This window comes from Elgaria multicarinata, chromosome 13, assembly GCF_023053635.1.
Source record: "Elgaria multicarinata webbii isolate HBS135686 ecotype San Diego chromosome 13, rElgMul1.1.pri, whole genome shotgun sequence".
NCBI classification, from domain to species: Eukaryota; Metazoa; Chordata; class Lepidosauria; order Squamata; family Anguidae; genus Elgaria; species Elgaria multicarinata.
This window is the reverse complement of record NC_086183.1, coordinates 31148924-31169516: the sequence shown is the minus strand read 5'-3', so window position 1 is coordinate 31169516 and position 20593 is coordinate 31148924. Positions and strand designations below refer to the sequence as shown.

At 48.3% G+C, this 20593-nt stretch overlaps 1 protein-coding gene across 2 annotated transcripts in view; it reads right to left on the bottom strand.

The window, feature by feature from the left end:
- The window catches only part of ACTN4 (actinin alpha 4), a 105879-nt gene that overhangs the window by 56379 nt on the left and 28907 nt on the right, over window positions 1-20593 (bottom strand). For both annotated transcript variants that reach the window (XM_063140514.1, XM_063140513.1), the window contains exon 2: window positions 703-817. In XM_063140514.1, coding sequence (XP_062996584.1) covers window positions 703-817 — 115 coding nt within the window. The remainder of the gene's footprint in view (window positions 1-702; window positions 818-20593) is intronic.

Genomic DNA, 20593 nt, shown 5'->3' with positions numbered 1-20593 from the left:
AAGCGCTGGAGTTACACAACCCCTTGAATCACATTGGGGAACTGAGAGGAGCCAGTGCAGGTGGGCCAACAGAGGTTAATGAACTCAGCGGCGGTGTCAGCGGGGCACCAGTCCATCCTGTTAGCTCTCATCCACCTCAAAATGCCATTTAAACCAAAGCTTTACATTATTCAGATTAATATTTACACAGTTCGCATGATTCATTCGGGGTGCAGAATTGGACAATGGGAGGGGGATGAAAGAAGAGTACAGCCAGCCTTGCCTGTGGCCCATCTCCCCACCCCACATTTCTTAGTGATGCACTGAGCATCCATCACCAACAGCCAGCACCCAAGAGGCCAGCCCACATGATTCCCAGCCAAACCTCTAGAGAAAGTTATTAAGCAATCTGCGAATTCAATCGTACAGATTGCAGACTGCGGTGGTGTTCCTAATCCCATCATGCACGTGCCACATCCTGTCATTTTAGGACAGCCTCTGGTGCCCTCCAGATGTGTTGGACTACACTTCAAATCATCCCCAGCCAGCATGGCAATGCGGGTTGGGGACTACAGGAGGGGCAGTCTAACCTATTTGGAGGGCACCAGAGGTTGGGGAAGGCTGTTTTGGGATGTCTAAGCTGCCAACAGAAGTGTCCCTCAAAGGTCGAGGAGGACCCTTGGAGGTGCCTCAAAAAGCAGCACAAGAAACTCAGCACCTCACCTGAAATGACCTCCAGTAGCAACATGAGCTTCAGGCCATCACGGAAATCTTCATCGATATTCTCAATCTGCGTCCCGGCTTTCCGCAGGTGGGAATTGCACCATGCTGTGAAAGTCTGAAGGGGGAAGAAAAATGAAGGAAGATGAGGCTCTAGAAGATTCAGACTTAACATGCGCAGACGGGTATAATTCCTGATCTCTCTGGTCCCCATAAGGCTGCTGGAGATCCGAGGCAAACACAAACGAACTGCTTCTGGCATGGAAAGGAGACGTCCACCGAGCGCCAGCTCTCCATTCCCCTTGGATTCTGACTTGCATAGCTGTGGCTCTACTCCCAAACTGAGGGGGGCATGCTGAGAATCCACATGCGACAAGGCATGGAACTCGGGCGCTAAACATGGGCATGTTTAGCCTGGAGAAGAGGAGATTGAGGGGAGGCATGAGAGCACTCTTCAAACTCTTGAAAGGTTGTCACAGAGAGGAGGGCCAGGATCTCTTCTCGATCCTCCCAGAGTGCAGGACGCGGAATAAGGGGCTCAAGTGACAGGAAGCCAGATTCCGGCTGGACAGCAGGAAAAACTTCCTGACTGTTAGAGCAGTACCACAATGGAACCAGTTGCCTAGGGAAGTGGTGGGCTCTCCCACACTAGAGGCCTTCAAGAGGCAGCTGGACAGCCATCTGTCAGGGATGCTGTAGGGTGGATTCCTGCACTGAGCAGGGAGTTGGACTCGATGGCCTTGTAGGCCCCTTCCAACTCTGCTATTCTGTGATTCTGTGTTGCTTCTGCAAAACTCTCAGCTCTCCTTTGGAAAGAGACCATGTTTCTGGTCCTCGCGTTCAAGGGGAAGCCTGAAGACAGTTTTTTTGCTTTTTCAAAACAGCAGGAGGCAGAGCCCTAGGGCTCCATTTTCACATGCCTGAATTTCAACACGTTCTCTCCCTGCAACCCATGTACAAATCATGCGTGCCCCAGCAAGGTGGTAGCCCTCCCCACCTTCTTGATATCAGTGTGACGCTATCTGGAACAAGGGGTTCTGTGCTTGGGTCAGCTTTCGCCTTCTGCACACTACCAGCGGGGTGGGGGTGGGAAGAAACTTCGGCTCACCCAGCCTGAAGCACGCTACCTCCAAATGCTACAACCATGCAGGGGACAGGTGCTCCCCTCACCACCACCAGCAGGGGAAACAGGAAATCCTGCTTGCATGCGGTTGGAAAGAGGGCTGTAAGTAAGGAAAATTGCATATTTTTTTCAGTGCACGGGGTGTGGGGGTGCAGGGGAAAGCTTTGCTGCAGAGAAGCTCTGGCCAGGCACTTGGAAATGTGCGCTGGCCAGTTTGGGATCCTTCCAGTCTTATTTTAAGACTTCCAGCACACTGACCGCAGAACCTGGTCGGAGATTTGACTACTACCTCCTTTCTGAACCCCACTTAATCCAGGCAATAAATTCATGGCAGTTACGTTTTCCTGTCTGCAGATGTGCGTGTTGGGGTGGGGTGGGATGGGTTCAGTGAGTTCCAGATATAATGAAGTCTATGTGGTTTACAATGGAGCCATGTGGAGCTACACGAGTTTGTTCAGGTTCTCTTTTGAAAGCAGAGCAAGTGGGGATTTCGGGCTACTCCAGAATTGCACAAGCTTGCTTATGCACGCTCATCTTCAGGAAGAAGACATCATGGGGTAGTTGATGGGAACATGTAACATTACGCATGATGTGGAGAAAGTGGGTAGAAAGAAGTCCCCTCCCCACCTACCTCTCTCTCTCTCTCTCTCTCTCTCTCTCCATTAAGTCTATTCAGGACAGACAAAAGTTAGAACTTCTTCACACAATGTAATTTGAGGAATTCATGGCCACAAGATGTGGTGGCAACCTTCGGCTGAGATTAATAGAAGTATAGCTTCCAAATCACGTGAGGTACTGGTTCCTCTCTATTCAGCCCTGGTTAGGCCTCATCTAGAGTATTGCATCCAGTTCTGGGCTCCACAATTCAAGGAGGACGCAGACAAGCTGGAGGATGTTCAGAGGAGGGCAACCAGGATGATCAGGGGTCTGGAAACAAAGCCCTATGAAGAGAGGGCTGAAAGAACTGGGCATGTTTAGCCTGGAGAAGAGAAGGCTGAGGGGAGACATGATAGCACTCTTTAAATACTTAAAAGGTTGTCACACAGAGGAGGGCCAGGATCTCGTCTTGATCCTCCCAGAGTGCAGGACACGGAATAACGGGCTCAAGTTAAAGGAAGCCAGATTCCGGCTGGACATCAGGAAAAACTTCCTGACTGTTAGAGCAGTATGACAATGGAACCAGTTACCTAGGGAGGTTGTGGGCTCTCCCACCCTAGAGGCCTTCAAGAGGCAGCTGGACAACCATCTGTCAGGAATGCTTTAGGGTGGATTCCTGCATTGAGCAGGGGGTTGGACTCGATGGCCTTGTAGGCCCCTTTCAACTCTGCTATTCTATGATTCTATGATTTTAAAAGGGGATTCAACATGTTTTTGAGATGACAGGTCTATCAATAGCTATCAGGCATCATGGCCAAATGGAACATCTATATTCAGAGGTGGTATGTTACTGAGCACCAGTTACTGGGGAGGCATCCAACTGGCTACTGTGGGAAGCAGGATGTCGGCGTTTGATGGACCTTTCGTCTGATCCCTGAGACAAGACAGGACACTACTGAAGACCGAACCATCTTGTTCAGCCCTACAAATGAGCCCACGACCGTTAGTAGCCCACAACTATTTTTTTTAGTCTCTCTGCCCACTTATCCCTTAGGAATTTGTAACACAGTCAAAGTCTGGAAATAATGAAGGTCCCACATTCTGCTTTTCACAAACGCTTCCTAGCTGGGTTACTTGGGGGCAAGTTTTGCTCACCGCAGGCCACCAGCTGTTTATAAGCAGGTGATATGATTATAATTAATAACCAGGACCATGTTCATACCCAGCATTTACAATCGATTTCTGTGCCAGTATGGTTCAGCAAGTAGAGATGAAATGCACCTAGGACAAAGCACTACCTTAAAACCCTTTTAAGTTCAAAGAAACCCGCACACATATACTACAGCTGTTGCTGCTGCTATAAGACTCTTTGGAACAGTCAATATCCCATTCCTGTTACTAAGAAGCAGTGCGTTTTTGGCTATGAATAGGGTCTGTCATTCTACATCAAGTGTTATCTGCAACACCCCAGCTCCAAATGCCTCCCCCCAACCTCCACACCACCACACACAGAGACAAGATTCACGGTGGGGGAGGCACCGACCCAGCCTGATGAGCACAGAGATCAGTTCAGGAGGCCAGAAATTGCGCGCTGGAGAGCTTTCGGTAGCACAAGGCTTGTTTTGACAACGGTTACTAACCCCCGTTCATTCAGAAACTCGGAGGCAGGGGCTGATTAATTGAGCAGCAATGCCACACGCGGTTATCTGAAAGAGCCAATATGGCTGGGCTACGCAGCGCGGGGAGCTAAAAAAAAAGGAGACACACCAGCTCTTAGAATCTCCTCCGCTCCCTGCTCCAATCCATCCCCTTATCATCTGGTGGAGGGATTCCATTTGAAGTGGAAAGCGACACGAGGGCTCTCTGGCAAAGCAAAGGAGACAGACTCGCCTCGGAAAGCTTATTAAAGAGGAGGCGGAATCTGGCTTTCGGCTTTGTCCTCTTCAAAGAGGCAGGCAGGCAAACGTGCTCAGGCGGAGTGGAAAGTGACGGGCATAGGAAAGAATCTGCAAGGGGCAGGTGTGTGTGTGTGTAAGAACCTGATCTGTTCCTATCAAGGGCACCAGTGCTCCCACCACACAGGGCGTGGCAGACAAAAAGCAGGCAGTCGACGAGACAAAGGGGAACAGTGTCAGGTCAGCCCTTCCGAGGGATCCCAAGGATTGGGTGCAAAGGGGGGGCCACCAACCTGGCTGACACAGTAGCACTGAGGATAAGGCAGCAGGCCATCATCTGCTGTCCTTAACTGGAAGGGCTGGGGAGGTAGAAGCTTGCGTACGGGAAATTCCACATCAATCCTGGCACAGTGTAAAGACGGCCTTCCTCAACCAGGCACCCTCCAGATGTGTTTGACTACAACCCCCATCATTCCTCGCTGGGGGACAGCCTGGCACAGCGGTGAAGACAACCTTCAAATCTGCCACGCACTTCGAAGACTGCCTCTGGCAAGCTCTTCTCCCTCCCTGCATCAGCCCGCTGTCTGCAATTTCAGGATCGTACTGAACTACCCTACAGGGCTGTCATAAGGTTGCCAGAGATAATGCACATACAACGCTTTGAACATCTGAGACGCGCTGGAAGTGCCAAGAATTATATTACTGCCCCATGAAAGACGGCGGTGTTGTAAACTGCCTCAAGTGTCTACAGGCGGCAAAGAAATTGCAGGAATAAAAATAATTGCATCTATCACAGAGGGAGAGAGAGAGAGAGAGAGAGAAAGAGAGAGAGAAATTAATTAATTCTCAGAAGCACAGGTAGCAAACGGGAGTGTCAGGAGGCCTTCAACACTGGTTGCATCATCACCCACTCCAGCGGTTGGCCCAGGGAGGAGGAGGCGGCCTGCGCCTCGCAGCCTCACCTCCGCATCGCCACATGCGCGTTTTTTCCCACGCTCTGCGGAGACTCACCCCGGGGCCCTGAAAGGATTGGGAACCAAGACTCGCACACGTCACGCAGCGGAGGCCCTCCTCGCTCTGCCGGGTGGCACCGGGAAGCCGGGTGAATGAACAGGGCCATACTGTGTGTCTCCCTTTCCAACCCCCTCCCCGGCACGGCTGCGAGCCAATCTGAGCAGGCCTGGGTGAGCTAAGCAACCAAGAATGTCGCTTTGACAGTTTCTAACGAACCATTCATCTGACAAGGAGGGGTGGTCGGGAAAGGCTCTTCCCCTGAAAAACAAGAGCAAGAGGCACTGAAGTTTTTTAAGCTCCTAAAGTAACCTCAGAGCTGCTGGTGTCAAGGCTTCATACACGCTGGGAAGAAATGTGCAGAGGTTGTTCGTGACCTTCTGCCCACCCCCAAAACCACCAGCTTTCATTGTCAGGAAATTTAGATTCCACCTCGACAGGAAGAGAAGTTGCCCGTACCAGAAGGAATGAATAAAGGCCTTTGCTCCAGAAAACAAGAAAGAAAGAAAGAAGGCACGGAGAGACCAAAAGAATCTTTTTAGTTGAGCTTTAAAAGAGATGTCGTTTTCATAAAAACAGCCCAAGTTTGGGACGTTTTGTCCCTACCTATCAGGCTGCCTCTGGGTAGAGACTTTGTTCAGAAAGGTACTATATAGCTGCCTATGGCGAGTTGTACAACTATCCAAACCAGATGTGCAGGAGCAAAAAAAAAAAGGGGGGGGGAACAGAACAGTAGGCAAAAGGATACAGACGTTCCTTGCAGAAGGTTAGTTTCTACCTATATTTAATGCTCCATTTTCACCTACCCACCCCCAAAATTCAGGTCACCTAAATATGATCAATTAAGAAGTAAAGCCAGAGTAAATGACACTGTGGCCAAAGCATTGGCAAAACACACACACACACACACCATTTTCCTTTCACACCTGGTGCAATCCATCTGCCATCATAAGCTAGGGTCTTTGAACAGAACTGTTGTTTTTAAATGGATACTGTTGTTTTTACGTTTTTAAATTTTGTATACTTTTTAAAGATTTACTGTTTTTGACTTTTGTAAACCGCCCAGAGAGCTTCGGCTATGGGGCGGTATATAAATGTAACAAATAAATAAATAAATAAAATAAATAAACAAACCCCCTAATAAATCCACGCTGTGGGAAAGAATGTTTTCGTGTTCACAAAATGGAGAGAACCAGGAGAAATGCAGGAGCGCCCAGGTCCCCCAGCGATGGGTTCGGGGCCCCAATCTAAAATGAGACATCCACACAGCAATCGGAATCATGCTGTCATCACAAAAAGTTTTGGGAAAGCCTCTTTAGTTTCAAAAGGGGTTGCTGGGCGGCATGTGTGTGCCGCTGCTCAAGAAATACAAGCCTTCCAGCAGTTGGGGGAAAGACCTCCCTCGTACCACTGGATAAGTGGAACAATTTGCTAAATTCTTTGGAAGCTATAGCCAGCCACTGATGATCCTACCCTGTTCCCAGACACCAAAAGCCAGGTTCAATAAAACACATCCTATCCTGCTTCCATAGGTATTTACAGGTTCAAGTCTCTGGGGCAGGTGCTCAGAAGGCCTCTCTCCACACCATTTAGGACCCAATTTGGTGCCCAGAGGACAGGCGTAGTGCTTTCTTGGTCAGCCTTAAAATGCTGGGTTGCAAAGACCTGGATTATACCTTGTGGAATCAGGTGTGGGAGTAGCGCTAGGCAGGGAAGGAAGAAGAATCCTGGGCTTACAGTGGGTCCTCTTATCCAGCCCCCAGTCCTGAAAGCCCACACCTTGGCATGAGAAGTGGTCCAACAGAAGAGTGGCTCAGAGGCCAAGCTGGAAAATCCCACATCAAGCACCTGAGTGGAATACAAAGAACAAACTCGCTTCCCCTCGCCAGAAACGTCCTTCCACGATGGCTTGGGGCCAATCCTCATATGCCATCGGCAAGTGACGATTTGCAGGCCCCAACTAGGAGCAGGGCACAGGCACCGGCATGAGATGTGAACCTGCCGTTCGGAGACATGTACGAAGTGGGGATGCAGGTGTGGCTCGTCATTATCACTGGATCGCAAGGAGCAAAGTGGGCCGGCTCTTCGAGAGCCCTGGCTCCTACCAACGGACAGGAAATGCATGTTGCTATTTTCTGTCTCAGTAACTCAACACACTTTACAGCCCAGGCTGAGTTAGCCGAGGCAAGACGGTTCTCAGAATCGCCGTTTTGATTTTTGAGAAACAGAGCAAGTTTCTAGCATGCTGCAAAGCACATGTGCAATGCCTGATGGAACTACAGAAAGAAGAGGGCTTTGCTAAACAAGGTCACTGTTTTGTGGCTTACGACAGGGGATCGGGGCGCAGATTAAACATGGCCTGGTTAAAAGCAAACCTTGGAGATGAGTCAAACGCAAGAATAACCTTCAGAGGTGAATCTTCCCTCTCTCTCTCAAGCCAACCATGCCTTAAGGTCAAACTGCAGGCAGTGCAGGAATGTTCCAAAATTAATAAGGGCTTAAACACACTATTTTGAAACTGGGCGTGCCTTGGCATTTAGGAAAAGAGAAGCAGCTAATTAAGTGGGCCTAGTTTCAGCCGGGCCTCGTTCTGGCAAGTTTTTCTCTTACGCACACCCTCACCAACAGTTCAGGGCTGGAAAATTCTGCTCCTAGCCTTTCACAAAGGCCACGTTCAGACTCTGGCTTAATTGGGGAGTGACAAACCAGGAGTCCGGATTTGGACGCAATACTTAGCTTTTCCCTCCTGGTGAGTTCCTGGTTATTGCAGCCACTCACACTGGAAGGAGGAGCCGAACAGGAGTGATCAGACAGCATGCACTAGCATGTCTGGCTGTGAACAATGCATGATTGATGTAAAAGTCACCCCCCTGAAGAATTGCTAAGAGTGTCTCCGTAACAAATTTGGAGGCAAAAAGCGGTGTGGAGACACAGATGCCTCTGAGCCTGCAGCAGGTAACTTTTTTAAGGGAGTAAAGGCAGCGTCTCTCAGCAAACCCATTGCTGACAGGGCTGTAGGGGCTTGAAAGTTGAAACAGGGGTCCGACAAGGAGCTGTGAAGCATAAAGAAATCCTTCTCCCCGCCTGTTCACACCAGCACAGCAGGGTCTTCAGATTCAAGCTTCTCTCTGCATATTGTGAGGACTAGAAGCTTGTTTTTAGTAAAGAAATCGCTGCAATCAGGAATCCAACAGTTGCAAATTATCGTCTCAGCAATGAAGCCCAGCTTATATAGCAGCAGTCTTGATCGTGAACCAAAGTGCCTGCTCCTCTTAATCCGAGTTTATAATTAGTCACTCACCTATGGTGAATAGTAACTGTCTCCAGGCCACCAGGCAGGAAGGTTGACCAAAAAAAATGGATCTTTAGGCCACAAATGAACAGCATGTGGGTGTGGACCTGAAGGCTAGTAACACAGGTTGTGGACTAGTAACTTGTGGACTAGTTTAAAAGGCTGTTTTCACCTAAAACAGGAGCGTTGCACCTCCTTCAAACTGAAGGTCAAATTCAATTTGGCAGAAGCTCTTGGAGGGCACATTAAAGTGGCAGGCATGGCTGAAGGCAAAACGGGGCTACAAAAAATCCCAGCATTTTTTTCGCTTAAAGCTCTTACTGTCAGTAACTAAGCCTTAGGAGAGACCTTTCAATCTTATAGAATTGGGGAAACATTGTGCAAAAGCCAAGAAATCATGACATGATTGGGACCCCAGGCAGGCTGGCTTTGGCCTGTGGGCCTGAGGTTCAATACCCCCAACCTAAAAGTTCTCCCACCTCCTCAGAGCCTTCGGTACACTATCCGGTGTCTGACCTTCCACTCTGTGCATGTGAAGTAGGCCATTGTCTACAAAAACTCTTACGCCGCAGTAAGTCGGCAAGATCTTAAGCTGCTACGGATACGGCCCACATTTTTAAGCTGTTCTTTATTACCAAAGGTCCATTATAAGTTTTGCCCTTTTCTTGATGAAAAAAAACTGATGTTATCTGTATATTACAGAGAGTTCTGCAGTAGCCGCTCAGTTCCCCATGGTGTGGGTTGCTAGTTTGACAGCAGCTCGTAATAATTAAATGCAACCACCCCCAGTATTAATTATAGACAAGCCGGTCTGGAAACCCCAGGTGCGTACCACCAGCAGCTCTGGCCACCTTTAAGTGAACACAAGCGCCCACTGTGTGAATACTTCCCCTTGGGAATCGCCATTATCTACATCTCTGCAAATGCAGACACAAGACCTGCACGCGCTCTAGGTTAGCGCATGTCTGGCCTGCCATTCCCCACGATAATTCAGAGGGACCCCAGCATTGGAAAAATCACTACGTCTCCCTAAACAGCATGCGCCATTAATCTCAAAGTGGGAAGGACTTTTCCCGTCACCAGTTCGCAGCTGAGACTCCTCAGAGTGGAGGGACCGACAATGACACACCAACACCCCACAAATTCTTGTTAATAGAAAAACTGGTTTCAAGGCGGGGATAAATTAAACCACCAACATTTGCATTGTTTAGCCCGGGGTGGGGGTGGGAGTATTGGCAGAACTTGGATTTATTTCAGGAACCTATAGAGGCTAGAAAGGTGATATGCTGAATATTCTGAAACATGGGGAGGAGAATGGCTTGCTCAGGGTGGGTGGGGCAGAGCATTTGGGGGGAAATTGAAATGTAGAGATAAATGTAAATATATGTAATACTTAAAGGGAGGTGACACTTATGTGTAACTGTACTGTTGGGTACATTTATGAAATTTGGAAGTAATAAATGCTGTGATTTTTAAAAATAAATAAATAAATAAATACAAATACAGCCCTATTATTATGGTTTATTTTTATGCTGACTTTATGGGGTGTGGTGTAGGTGGCTAAAGTGTTGGACTGGGAGTCGGGAGATCCGGGTTCTTGTCCCCACTCAGCCGTGGAAATCCATTGGGTGACTTTGGGCCAGCCACAGACTCTCAGTCCAACCTACCTCACAGGGTTGTTGTTGTGAGGATAAAATGGAAAGGAGGAGGAGAATTATGTATGCCACCTTGGGGGGAAAAGGAGGGATATAAATGCAATAATAATAATAATGACATCCAGAGATGTTAGAGATGAACTGAAGAACTCTGAAGTCCATCATAGTTTTTGCAAGCTGAGAAAATAGGGGGGATTTTAAAAATTGGAAATTTGGTAAAAGAAAGGCTTTATTTTCTAGGCTTAGTAACATTATGTAGAGCTCAATATTACCATGCAGAAAAAGAAGCTCCTGGGTTTTTTATTATTATTAAACACAAAGAGTCCTACAATGTAACTGAGTTAACAGTAAGTTTGGATATTTAGTTAAACTTTACAAACTGAGTTCTTCAACGGAGTCGGAGCCTGTGTTGCATAAAAAGAGCTTGCTACAAATGTTGCAGGAGCGAACGCACTTGGCAGGCTCTCAGAATGCACTCATGGATCAAATTCCGGAAGATGTTCTGTAACATTTGAATGTACTTTTCAGTATCAAGTCCCAAGAGTGCTGCTTGTTTGATAATCCAGACACAGTAGCACTGTTGCTAGGATCAGTAACTCTGCGGCCTTTCGAATCTCAGACCCACTATTTGCAGCTGTGTAAATTGGCGGCATCAATATCCCATTTTCAACACTGCTGCAAGTATTCCACTCGTTCTGAAAGAAAATATTCCATAAAAGATTTTTCAATTTCCTCTTAAAATGTCCACCTCCCCCATTTTCCGTTTGGGTTGTGGTGTGTGTGTGTGTGTGTGTGTGTGTAGGAAACACATCTACCTTGCAACTTTTTCTTGTTTGTTCCCTAGGGCTTGAACACCTCTAGGACAGCCTGAAGAAATAAGGATCAAAGAACACTGATGCAGGCACTAAGAACTGTTGAAGTTTCAGAGGGGCAACATCCTCTCTCAAACTCATCACACTTACTCCGAAATAATAATAATAATAATAATAATAATAATAATAATAATAATATTTCTTACCCACCTCTCCGATTGGATCGAGGCGGAGAACAACAGCAATCATAAAATACATAAAATACTGATTAAAAACATAGCATACACTGTTAAAAACATCCTAAAAGCATCCTAAAAACATCCTAAAAGTATCCTAAAATTCTACTGGATAGGCCTGCAGGAAGAGATCAGTCTTGATAGCTTTCTTGAACGCTAAAAGGCCATCAAGCTGACGAGTGTCCTCCGGCAGGCTATTCCACAGTCTGGGAGCAGCAGAAGAAAAGGTCCTCTGGGTAACAGTTGTTAATCTAGTCTTTGCTGACTGAAGTAGATTCTTCCCAGAGGACCTGAGTGTGCAGGGCGGATTGTACGGGAGAAAGGCAACTCCGCAGGTCACCTGGACCCAAATCATGTAGGGCTTTAAAGGTGATAACCAGCACTTTATACTTCGCCTGGAAACTAATTGGCAGCCAGTGAAGAGATTTTAAGACTGGTGTAATGTGATCACCCCTAAGTGTACCAGTGACCAACCTGGCTGCCATATTTTGATTTTATCTTGTGAAATCCAGCTTAGGGCAAGGTATATAGGGGGTTGTCCAGTTGTATCCACATAGCAACCCTGTGAGTTGGAGTGCAGGTTTTACATGCAGAAGTTCTCAGCTCCATTTCTCAGCTCTTCTAATTAAAAGGATCCCAGGCAGCAGGGATGGAAAAGACCATCTCTCTCTAGAGCCACTGCCAGCAAGAGTATAAAAGCCTCCCTCAGCCTCGTGCCCCTGAGATGTGCTGGACTAGTGCCCTAGGATGGGGGTTGTAGTCTAACAAATCTGGAGGGTACCAGGTTGGGGAAGGCTGGAGTAGACAACAGGCCTGTTCAGACAAGGCGCTAGGCCATGTTTAGGCCGCTGACTCTTTCGCAGCAAATGATTAGTGAGCGTGTTTAAACCGTGGTTATGTAGCCACCACGGTTAGGAATGGTTCACACGACACACTAAGCCATAATGTTTAGCTCAAAATGCTTAACCACCGTGGCTTAGCGTGTCGTCTGAACAGGGTCAATACGGACAAATGGTCTGGCCAGGTATAAAGGCAGCTTCCAATGTCTAAGCAGGAAATCCGAACCCAGGGCCTCCCTGTCCCAATATTTTCTGCTCTTCTGGGATTAAAAAGATGGCTCCCTAAACTGTGGCAGGCTTTACGCGGCCCTCAAGATGGCAGGCCCCGAAACTGTGTCACCTACTGAACCGAGGAAGATTTAGAAGGCTCACCCAGCCAAACACAGTGATCCAGCTCCAAGTTGGAGGGAGAGGAATGAGCAGGGCGCCTTCGCAGTAGCCCTTGGCTGCTGTCATTACTCACGCTCCCCTTCTGCCCTGGAGCTTTGCTGGATCAAATCCCAGCAGGGCTGCTGCAGCACAGTTCCTTCCCTGCCCCCACTGCCTTGAATACAATTGCAGTCTAGCGGGGGGGGGGGGCACAGATTATTTGTTCTTTGCTTACCCCAAGGGATGGGGGTGGTGGACAAGCAGCAAACCCCAGCTACAAAGTTCACAGATCGCAACACGCACGGAGGAAGGCAGATTTGTGCAAGCACCGCTCTTTCATTAACCTGGAAGGTCAAAGACGGGACCTGCGGATAATCTGCTCACGTTGCCCGGCAACTTCCGACACTTCCAGGACATGGAGTACGGAGGCAACGGCCAAAGCACCTCCCGGGGCCAATTCTGCCACCCTGGGCTTCTTGAGTCAAAACAGGAGGCAGAGAGGTACATACCCAAAGGGCCTGCCTTCCAAGCTAGCTTCCAATGTAATTGCCCAAGGAATACAAAGAGCAAGGAAGGAAAGGTTTAGGGTGGATTTCTGCATTGAGCAGGGGGTTGGACTCGATGGCCGTGTAGGCCCCTTCCAACTCTGCTATTCTATGATTCTATGAAGGGCCGAAACAGCCAGCTGACTTGCTCCACAAGGAACGCAGGCTGGGTCCCAAGTCGCTATGTGCTGGTGGGCACATATCAAATTTTGATAGTGCATTGGGGGCTCTCACAAAATGACCGCCAGGGTGGGCATGGTTTATCCTGATGATGATGATGATGATGATGATGATAATGATAATATAATAATACACCATTGGCCATGGAAGTCAAAAAACTATGGTAACAGGAAAAGGTCACAATTATTCCGTTAGTCACATCAGTCACTGGCATCACATCAAAAAACTATACAGAAAACCTTCAGAAACTGGGCCTACCAAAATACATCCACACCAACATCCAGAAAGCAGCCGTATTAAAACATGCTCAATTGTCAGGAAATCCCTGAATCTGTAAAAGATAGCATGACTTGGCAATGCCTGTCATGTCTGTCTAGAAAAACCGCCATGAACGAGAGATGATGATGATGATGATGATATTTAAGAAAAGTAATTTAAGAACCTGAACGCAAAGCAGAGATGGCGCTTAGAGGTCAAAAACACAAAACCACTGTTTCCAACCCAAAGTTTTCTGGTCAACACCCATTTCACAGAAGGAAAACTGATGAGGACCAGAGATAAGTAACTTGGCTAAGAAACTCTGTATACGGCAGACGTGAGTCTGAGGCCAAAATGCCAAGTCACATATTTGCCCCCCCCCACCCCGCCGAAAGCCATTTCTCAGCCGGCAAATTGGTTATGCTCACAGAAATTCAGAGGCAAAACACACACACACACACACCATATACCAAAACAGTCAACACACACACACACACACACAAAATAACCAGGCAAAGAACACATCACACCAAAAACAAAAGCAAACCAACCAACCAGGACAAACAGATACAAGGATTCAAGCAAAACATCCTCCTCACTCCCCGGCGTGTCCTCTAGCCTTCCAGAATGTGCCTTTCTTTTTTTCTGGCCATGCTGCAAATTGAAGTGCTAGCGTACAGCCGCCCCCTTTCCCCCTCCCTAAGAATCCCTCTGGGGCCCACTTGGAGCAGGGAGACATTCTTGGAAATAAAGGCCATGCTAGATTCCGGTGTGGGCAGTGCGTCAGCTCCCCTTTTAATTTAAAACTTATTTTTGAAAACTAAAATGTTAGGTGAAGTAGGGAGCCTGACTGGTGCCAAGGGGTGGTGGTAGTTGTGTCACTGGGTATAGTGGTGTCTACTGGTATAACGTTGGGGACCCCAGATTGGCAAGAGCTCAGCCTGGCTGGGTGACCAACTTCCTGTCAAAACACGAAAAGGGGAGCTTTGCGTCTAAATGAGGGGTGAAGGCAGCGCCGTGCAAAAGCCTCCAGAAGTGCAGCCATCTCGCAAGTGCTGGTTTCGTGCCTTTCAGGCGGGAACGCTGACAAGAGCGGGAGGCTGCACGGAAGGGGCCAGGCTTGCTACTTTAAGTACTGACAAACTGGGTTTCAAGTGTGACCACAACGTGGGCTGGGGAGACGTTAAAAGGTGCTTTAATTTGCAACATCCTACCTCCAAAAATACCCAGAAAGGCCCAATTACAGCTCAGGGTTAGGACTTTTGCGTGGGCGGCAAAGCCGAAGTTTGCCATCGGTCAGTGACCAAAACAGAACACACCGGAACCTTCCACAAGCCAAAGGGGAAGCGGGAAGGACCTGGCACCTGCCATGGTTGTAAACAAGCAAACATGCCAGGGCTTTCTTTAGGACAGCCTTCCCCAACCTGGTGCCTTCCAGATGTGCTGGGACTACAACTCCCATCACCCCCAGCAATGTTGGGCTGAGGGTTGTGTGGAGCGACAACTGGCAGCCCAGAGGTTCAATCTAGCCCCAGCGCTACCCTTCATGAGGAGAACCTCACTCATATCGCACCTGAGCTAAGGAGGACATTTATCCATCACCCCTCCGGCTCAGAGGACCAAAAATGAGAGACCTGTTGTTATTTTGCACTATTGGCAAAGGGGGGGGGGCTTTTTAACTGCCCCACCAAAGCACCTCTGCTGTCACTCACTTGCTTTAATATCAGCCTGAGCAGCTGAGCTGCCTTCAAGGGAGAAGGGAGCAGTCCGTCAAATCCCCTGTTGCTGGGAAGGGGTTGACCAAAAAGGTAGGCAAGCAGGTGGACCCCTCCCTAGTTAAAAGTATGGCCCAGGTTCGAAATTGCCAATCCAGGCTCTTCGTTGTGCATAGCAACCACCTCAGAGTCAAGAGTTTGCTTCTTTTTTAAAAAAAAAGTGAGATTGGATTGCCTTTTAATTCTTAATTTATGCTTCTTAATCACTTCTAATTTGCCTAACCTTATTTGTAACTTTGTTACAACTTATAGGGCTAAACATTCTAGCTTCCTTCAGATATGGGAGTGTTCAGAGAAGAACCCCAACCAACGCAAACGCTTCCTTCCAGTATCCGACAAATTACTCAGCCCAGGTGTTTTTTTTGGGGGGGGGGGGTGTTGGAAGAGGGGAGCATTGCCTTTGCTTCTCATTAATCCCAACAGGCATCAGCTCACTGCCCCTCCTCAGGGCATGGTGGATCAGATCAGGAGTCTCAGCTACTTAATTACGGGAGCATTTTTCTGAATATTGCCCAGATGGGACCAACCCTGGTTGGGAATTCGCTAGACCAAAAACATGGCAAATTAGTATCGCCAGTCAGGGCGGGGTGGGGGAACAACGGTGGGATCAGTGTCAGGCACTCCCATCCTGTTTTGGGAGCCTGCTGCCCCCTCCCCTTTTTTATGAAGGTGATGGGAGACCTCCCTGTAGGATCACATCCAAAGCCCCCAAGGGCAAGGGTGGAGGATGAACCGGTAGGTGCTCATTTGAACATGCTGAAACCCAACACCGCTAAGCCCTGTGATTAGTTCCTACCTTCGAAGAGGCCAAGAACCAAGCTACACCCAGACAGCTTCCTTACCTTGACATTCCTGCTGTTGCACCAACAGTACTAGCCACCTCCAGTTGCTTTCTACAGATTAAAGAGGCTGGTTTAAAGGGGTCCCGGGGGGTCCCTTGCTCTTTCAGCAGTGGGCAAATAATGCTTCACAAGTAGATCCAGGATAGTTAGCAAGACAGGTTAAAGGATGTAAGATCAGACACAGTCACACACGGTGGGAAGCATACAGCTATTTATATTTACAGCTCCACTGATGGACCTGGTAGAATTTAGTGGATAGATCAAATAGACCTGGGGTCCCATTCATGCATTACTTTTCTTGGGATGTTTTAAAGGTACTTTTGAATATGTGAATGACGGGGACAGACTTGTATATGCCAACTCATGCATCTCTCTCTCACACACACACCATGCAGAGATACACGGCAGCCAAGATTAGCGGCTTGTCCCTGCCAAATATATTAGGGGCAAATCCAGACTTGCTACTCTAAAGCATGAAGCGGCCGTGAGTTCAATTCCCGTCTCTGAATTTCTCATCTCTGAAAAGGGCAACGGCAAGCCATTTTATGGGAACACTGGGAGAGTGCACATACATGGAAATAAAAAGATCCAGCCAATGCGGCATTGGTGCTGGTGTCTTGTGGATGGAACTGGGCTATCACCTCCTCTTAATTGCAACCACGGGCAGTGTGTGCGTGGGGGGGGGGGGAAATCTCCCAAAGGCAGGGGCTCGGATTTCTAGGTAGGTTTGGTGTCTTGCTCCCTCTCAATCAAGCACTCCCAGGAAGGAGGAGGAAACCAGAATGCACTGGAAAGAATAGGATCTCTCCCCTTACTGGCACAAAGTGAACACTGTCTGTACCTCACTCCAAGCTGGCTCCTGGTTTGAGATAAAAGGTTTGCACTGATGGACACAAAATTATGTAAAGCCATCTGCATTTTGAAAGCTGTATGTAAGAGAGATTCATGCAAAAAACCCCACACACAACAGTACCAGAACTCTACTCCACATAACCCATCTGAGGTGATAGGGGTTAAGTGAAAGTACCGGGAACAGCTCTGATCGCGACCCATTTGCGATCTCCCTGATGTGGCGGTTGAATTGCACGTCCTTGGGGTACAAATAATGGCAAACAAATTCATTTTAAGGAGCACTAATGGGCCCTGAGCCTAGAATGTGATTCAGGAGATGGCAGGTTTGCTAACAGCCACTTAGAACTCAATGTGGGCAACCAGTCACGAAATTGTCTGTAAATTCGAAAGAGAAATGACCCAGCCTCTAAAGATTGCGGATGTGGCACAAATGACTTACTAGCCAGCCAGCCTAACTTTTGCGGACTTATTTGCAAGGCTGGGATAATGGTTCTGTGTCCCTTAAGGCATCCAGCCTTGGCCATTCGGCTAGAAGAAAGCTGAGCGCCCCCACTCACAGCAGTCCCACAGCCAACTGAGTTGTATTGCCACACAAGGGAGAGGCTGCCAAGGCACTGGTGAGGTGGGGTGGGGTGGGGGGAGAATAGTTTATACACATACACCTAGAATTCAAACTTCCAGGAGGAGGCCTGCTGTTACTTGCCCCAGTGCCTGGAAAAAGGAGAGGCAAGAGATGAATCATACCTAATTTGAGAAAGGGGGAGGGGAGGGTGGCAGGGGGGGGGGGGAGAGAGATCTGTCAAACGCATTTGGGAGAACAATGCTCTGAGTTTTAACTTGCCAGCCAATTCAAAGTCCTTCCCCTTCCTCCGCTGGCTTACGGGACGGTGCGGACTTCCAAATCCAGAACCCCCTACGCATGGTTGGTTCCCCCCCCTACTGAAAGCCAGGAGTTTTATTACTCAAGTTACTATAAAAAGCTGCTCTGTGTGTTTGTCATGGTGGCGATCTACCAAGTGTATCATAAGGAAGACTATTTCCATGAGAGCTGGCTGGCTGGGTTTCAGGCCCAATGGCTACATTTTACATTAGGCGGATTTTTGGTTCCAAGGAACTGTCAGGCACCGTTGCTGTGAAAGAGGGGCTCACTGGTCTCTTTCAGTTGCCGGCACCGCGGACCGTTTGTACGCTTGGAGGCTTGCTCTTTGCCAGATTAGCATCCACACCTTTTGGGCGCTGTTTTAATTGCCCTCCCGGTGGGGCCCCGCCCTTGTTCCAAGAGCTGAGAAGGTGGCTTCCACTCCCTGGCTTGGCCTCACCCAGGAATTGCTACAGAACAACCGTAGAAACCCCCCAGTGCACCTTCGTGAGTGTGCGTAAGCTTTATAGCCACGGCAAAGAGTCAACGCATTTGCTCTGGATTCATCCATGCGTACACACCCAGCCCGACACCGCTGTAATCTCTGCCAGGCCTTCAGAGAACCGGCGGGGCGCGTGGATCTGAACTACATGTTCCTGGAGCCACGGCTTTTTTTTATGTGGCCTTAGGCAAGCCACAGTTTCCTCAACCTACCTTGCAGGGCTGGTGTTAAGAAAGACTGAGGTCATATGTTTAATGCCTCCTGGACACTGGAAAAGTGTTGCATAGTTGAAGATCACCTTCATTCTGTTACTAATATCTTGGAGAGACATCTCGTATCTCTTGGCAATGATTTCCCTCTCCTCCTTTGTTCTCTACTCCACTCCCACAGATGTGCATATCTCATTGCTTAATTTATGTATTTTTACACCGCCTAATAGCCGGAGCTCTCTGGGCAGTTCACCAACATTGAAACCATAAATTACAACTTAAGTGTAAAACTTCAACGATAATATGGAACTCACTACCACAAGATGTAGTGATGGCCACCAATCTGGATGGCTTCAAAAGGGGGTTGGATAAATTCCTGGAGGCGAAGGCTATCAAGGGCTACTAGTCCTGACGGTTGTGTGCTATCTCCAGTATCCGAGGTAGTAAGCCTGTGTGCACCAGTTGCTGGGGAACATGGGTGGGAGGGTGCTGTTGCAGGATGTCCTGCTTGTTCATCCCTGGCCGATGGTTGTGTGAACAGAGTGCTGGACTAGATGGACCCTTGGTCTGATCCAGCAGGGCACTTCTTATATCCTTAATATAAAACTACAATATCATACGTCAGAATTCCACAATAAGGTACCCCAATTCCGCAACAAGAAAAACTGGATCCTGCAACTTGCATAAATTCTGCAAGTCAGCAGGGAATAATAAAGTGTTGGACTAAGACCAGGGGACGCAGGTTTCAAATCCCTGCTCAGCCACCTGGTGACCTTGAGGCAGGCTAACCTAGTTCAGAAAGTTGTTATAAGGATTTAAAAGGGGGGAGGGGGATGTTCCACTCACTCTTAAGCTCTTGACAGGAAGGGTGGCATACCAATGAAATAAATAATGTCATATATATACCAGGCAAGTTCACTTTTTTCTGCTGCCATAACTTATTCTGCAATTCTATCGCTGCGCATAATTTAGGTCATGGAGAAAGAGAACAAAAGCCCGTCCCTCCCCTCCAGTCATCAGAAACTTAATTCGTCATCCCCCTATACACACTGAATGGGGAAAGGCGGGTGTCAAGACAAACAGGAAGAAAAACACGGAAATCTGCAGAGTTCGTAAAAGCAGAATTTACATTTTGTAGTTGCTCTTTTGGGGGTGTTCACTGGAAATTTACAGAGGCCCCAGGCTACAGAAAGAAGAGACGAAAGGGCGGTGTTTGATACTACCTGTGCAGTAGGTAGTTTGATACTACCAACACACACACACACACACAGTGCAAGCTTCTTCCAGCAAGGATGTCAGTCACTTCTGCATCCGGAAGCAGACCAAGCTGGTACAGAGAGGCCCTGTGATGGGGAAAGGGAGCCAGCAGACAGATTAAACCCTCTGAATTCTGGAGGGGAGGCCAGGTTGCCAGCTCTTTCCCATGAGGCGGATGGCCAAGGGCCAGGAGTCCCGGCCAGCTAGGAGGAGAGTGACAAATGCCACACACCCCACCTTGTGACAGGTTCCCTGCCTGGATCAGCCAGATTATAAGCAGAGAAAGCCTGTTAAGCAGTTACCTTGATAATGGACGGTGACAGGGGGGAGAGATAAGGAGCGTGACGGCAGTCTGCTCCATCTCAGCAGAGCTAGCGTGTAAATCAAAACAAAATACCAACTCCCTGCAACTCTTCTAGACGAGGCCTCCTCCTCGTTTGGGGGAGACGAGTACTTACTTTACATCCAAACTAGCGTCCCGTCCCCCCTTTATCTTACCATCAAATGCGACTCGCTCCCAAACTGGAGCCCTTTGCTACTTGAGAGCGGATACGGCCACAAAGTCACTCAGCACCATTATTAACATAAATATTTATATGGCATCTTGAGAGCACGCAGGGCATTTCGCGGGTTATTTATTTATGACATTAGCATGGCGCCTTGTAATATAACAAAGATGCAGGGGAATGTATATCACCCACGACGGCCAGCCAGTGTGATTCCCACGTTGCCAAACTTGGCTGAAAGGGAGAGGGTTGGTTAAGGGCAAAAATACTACGAAGGATC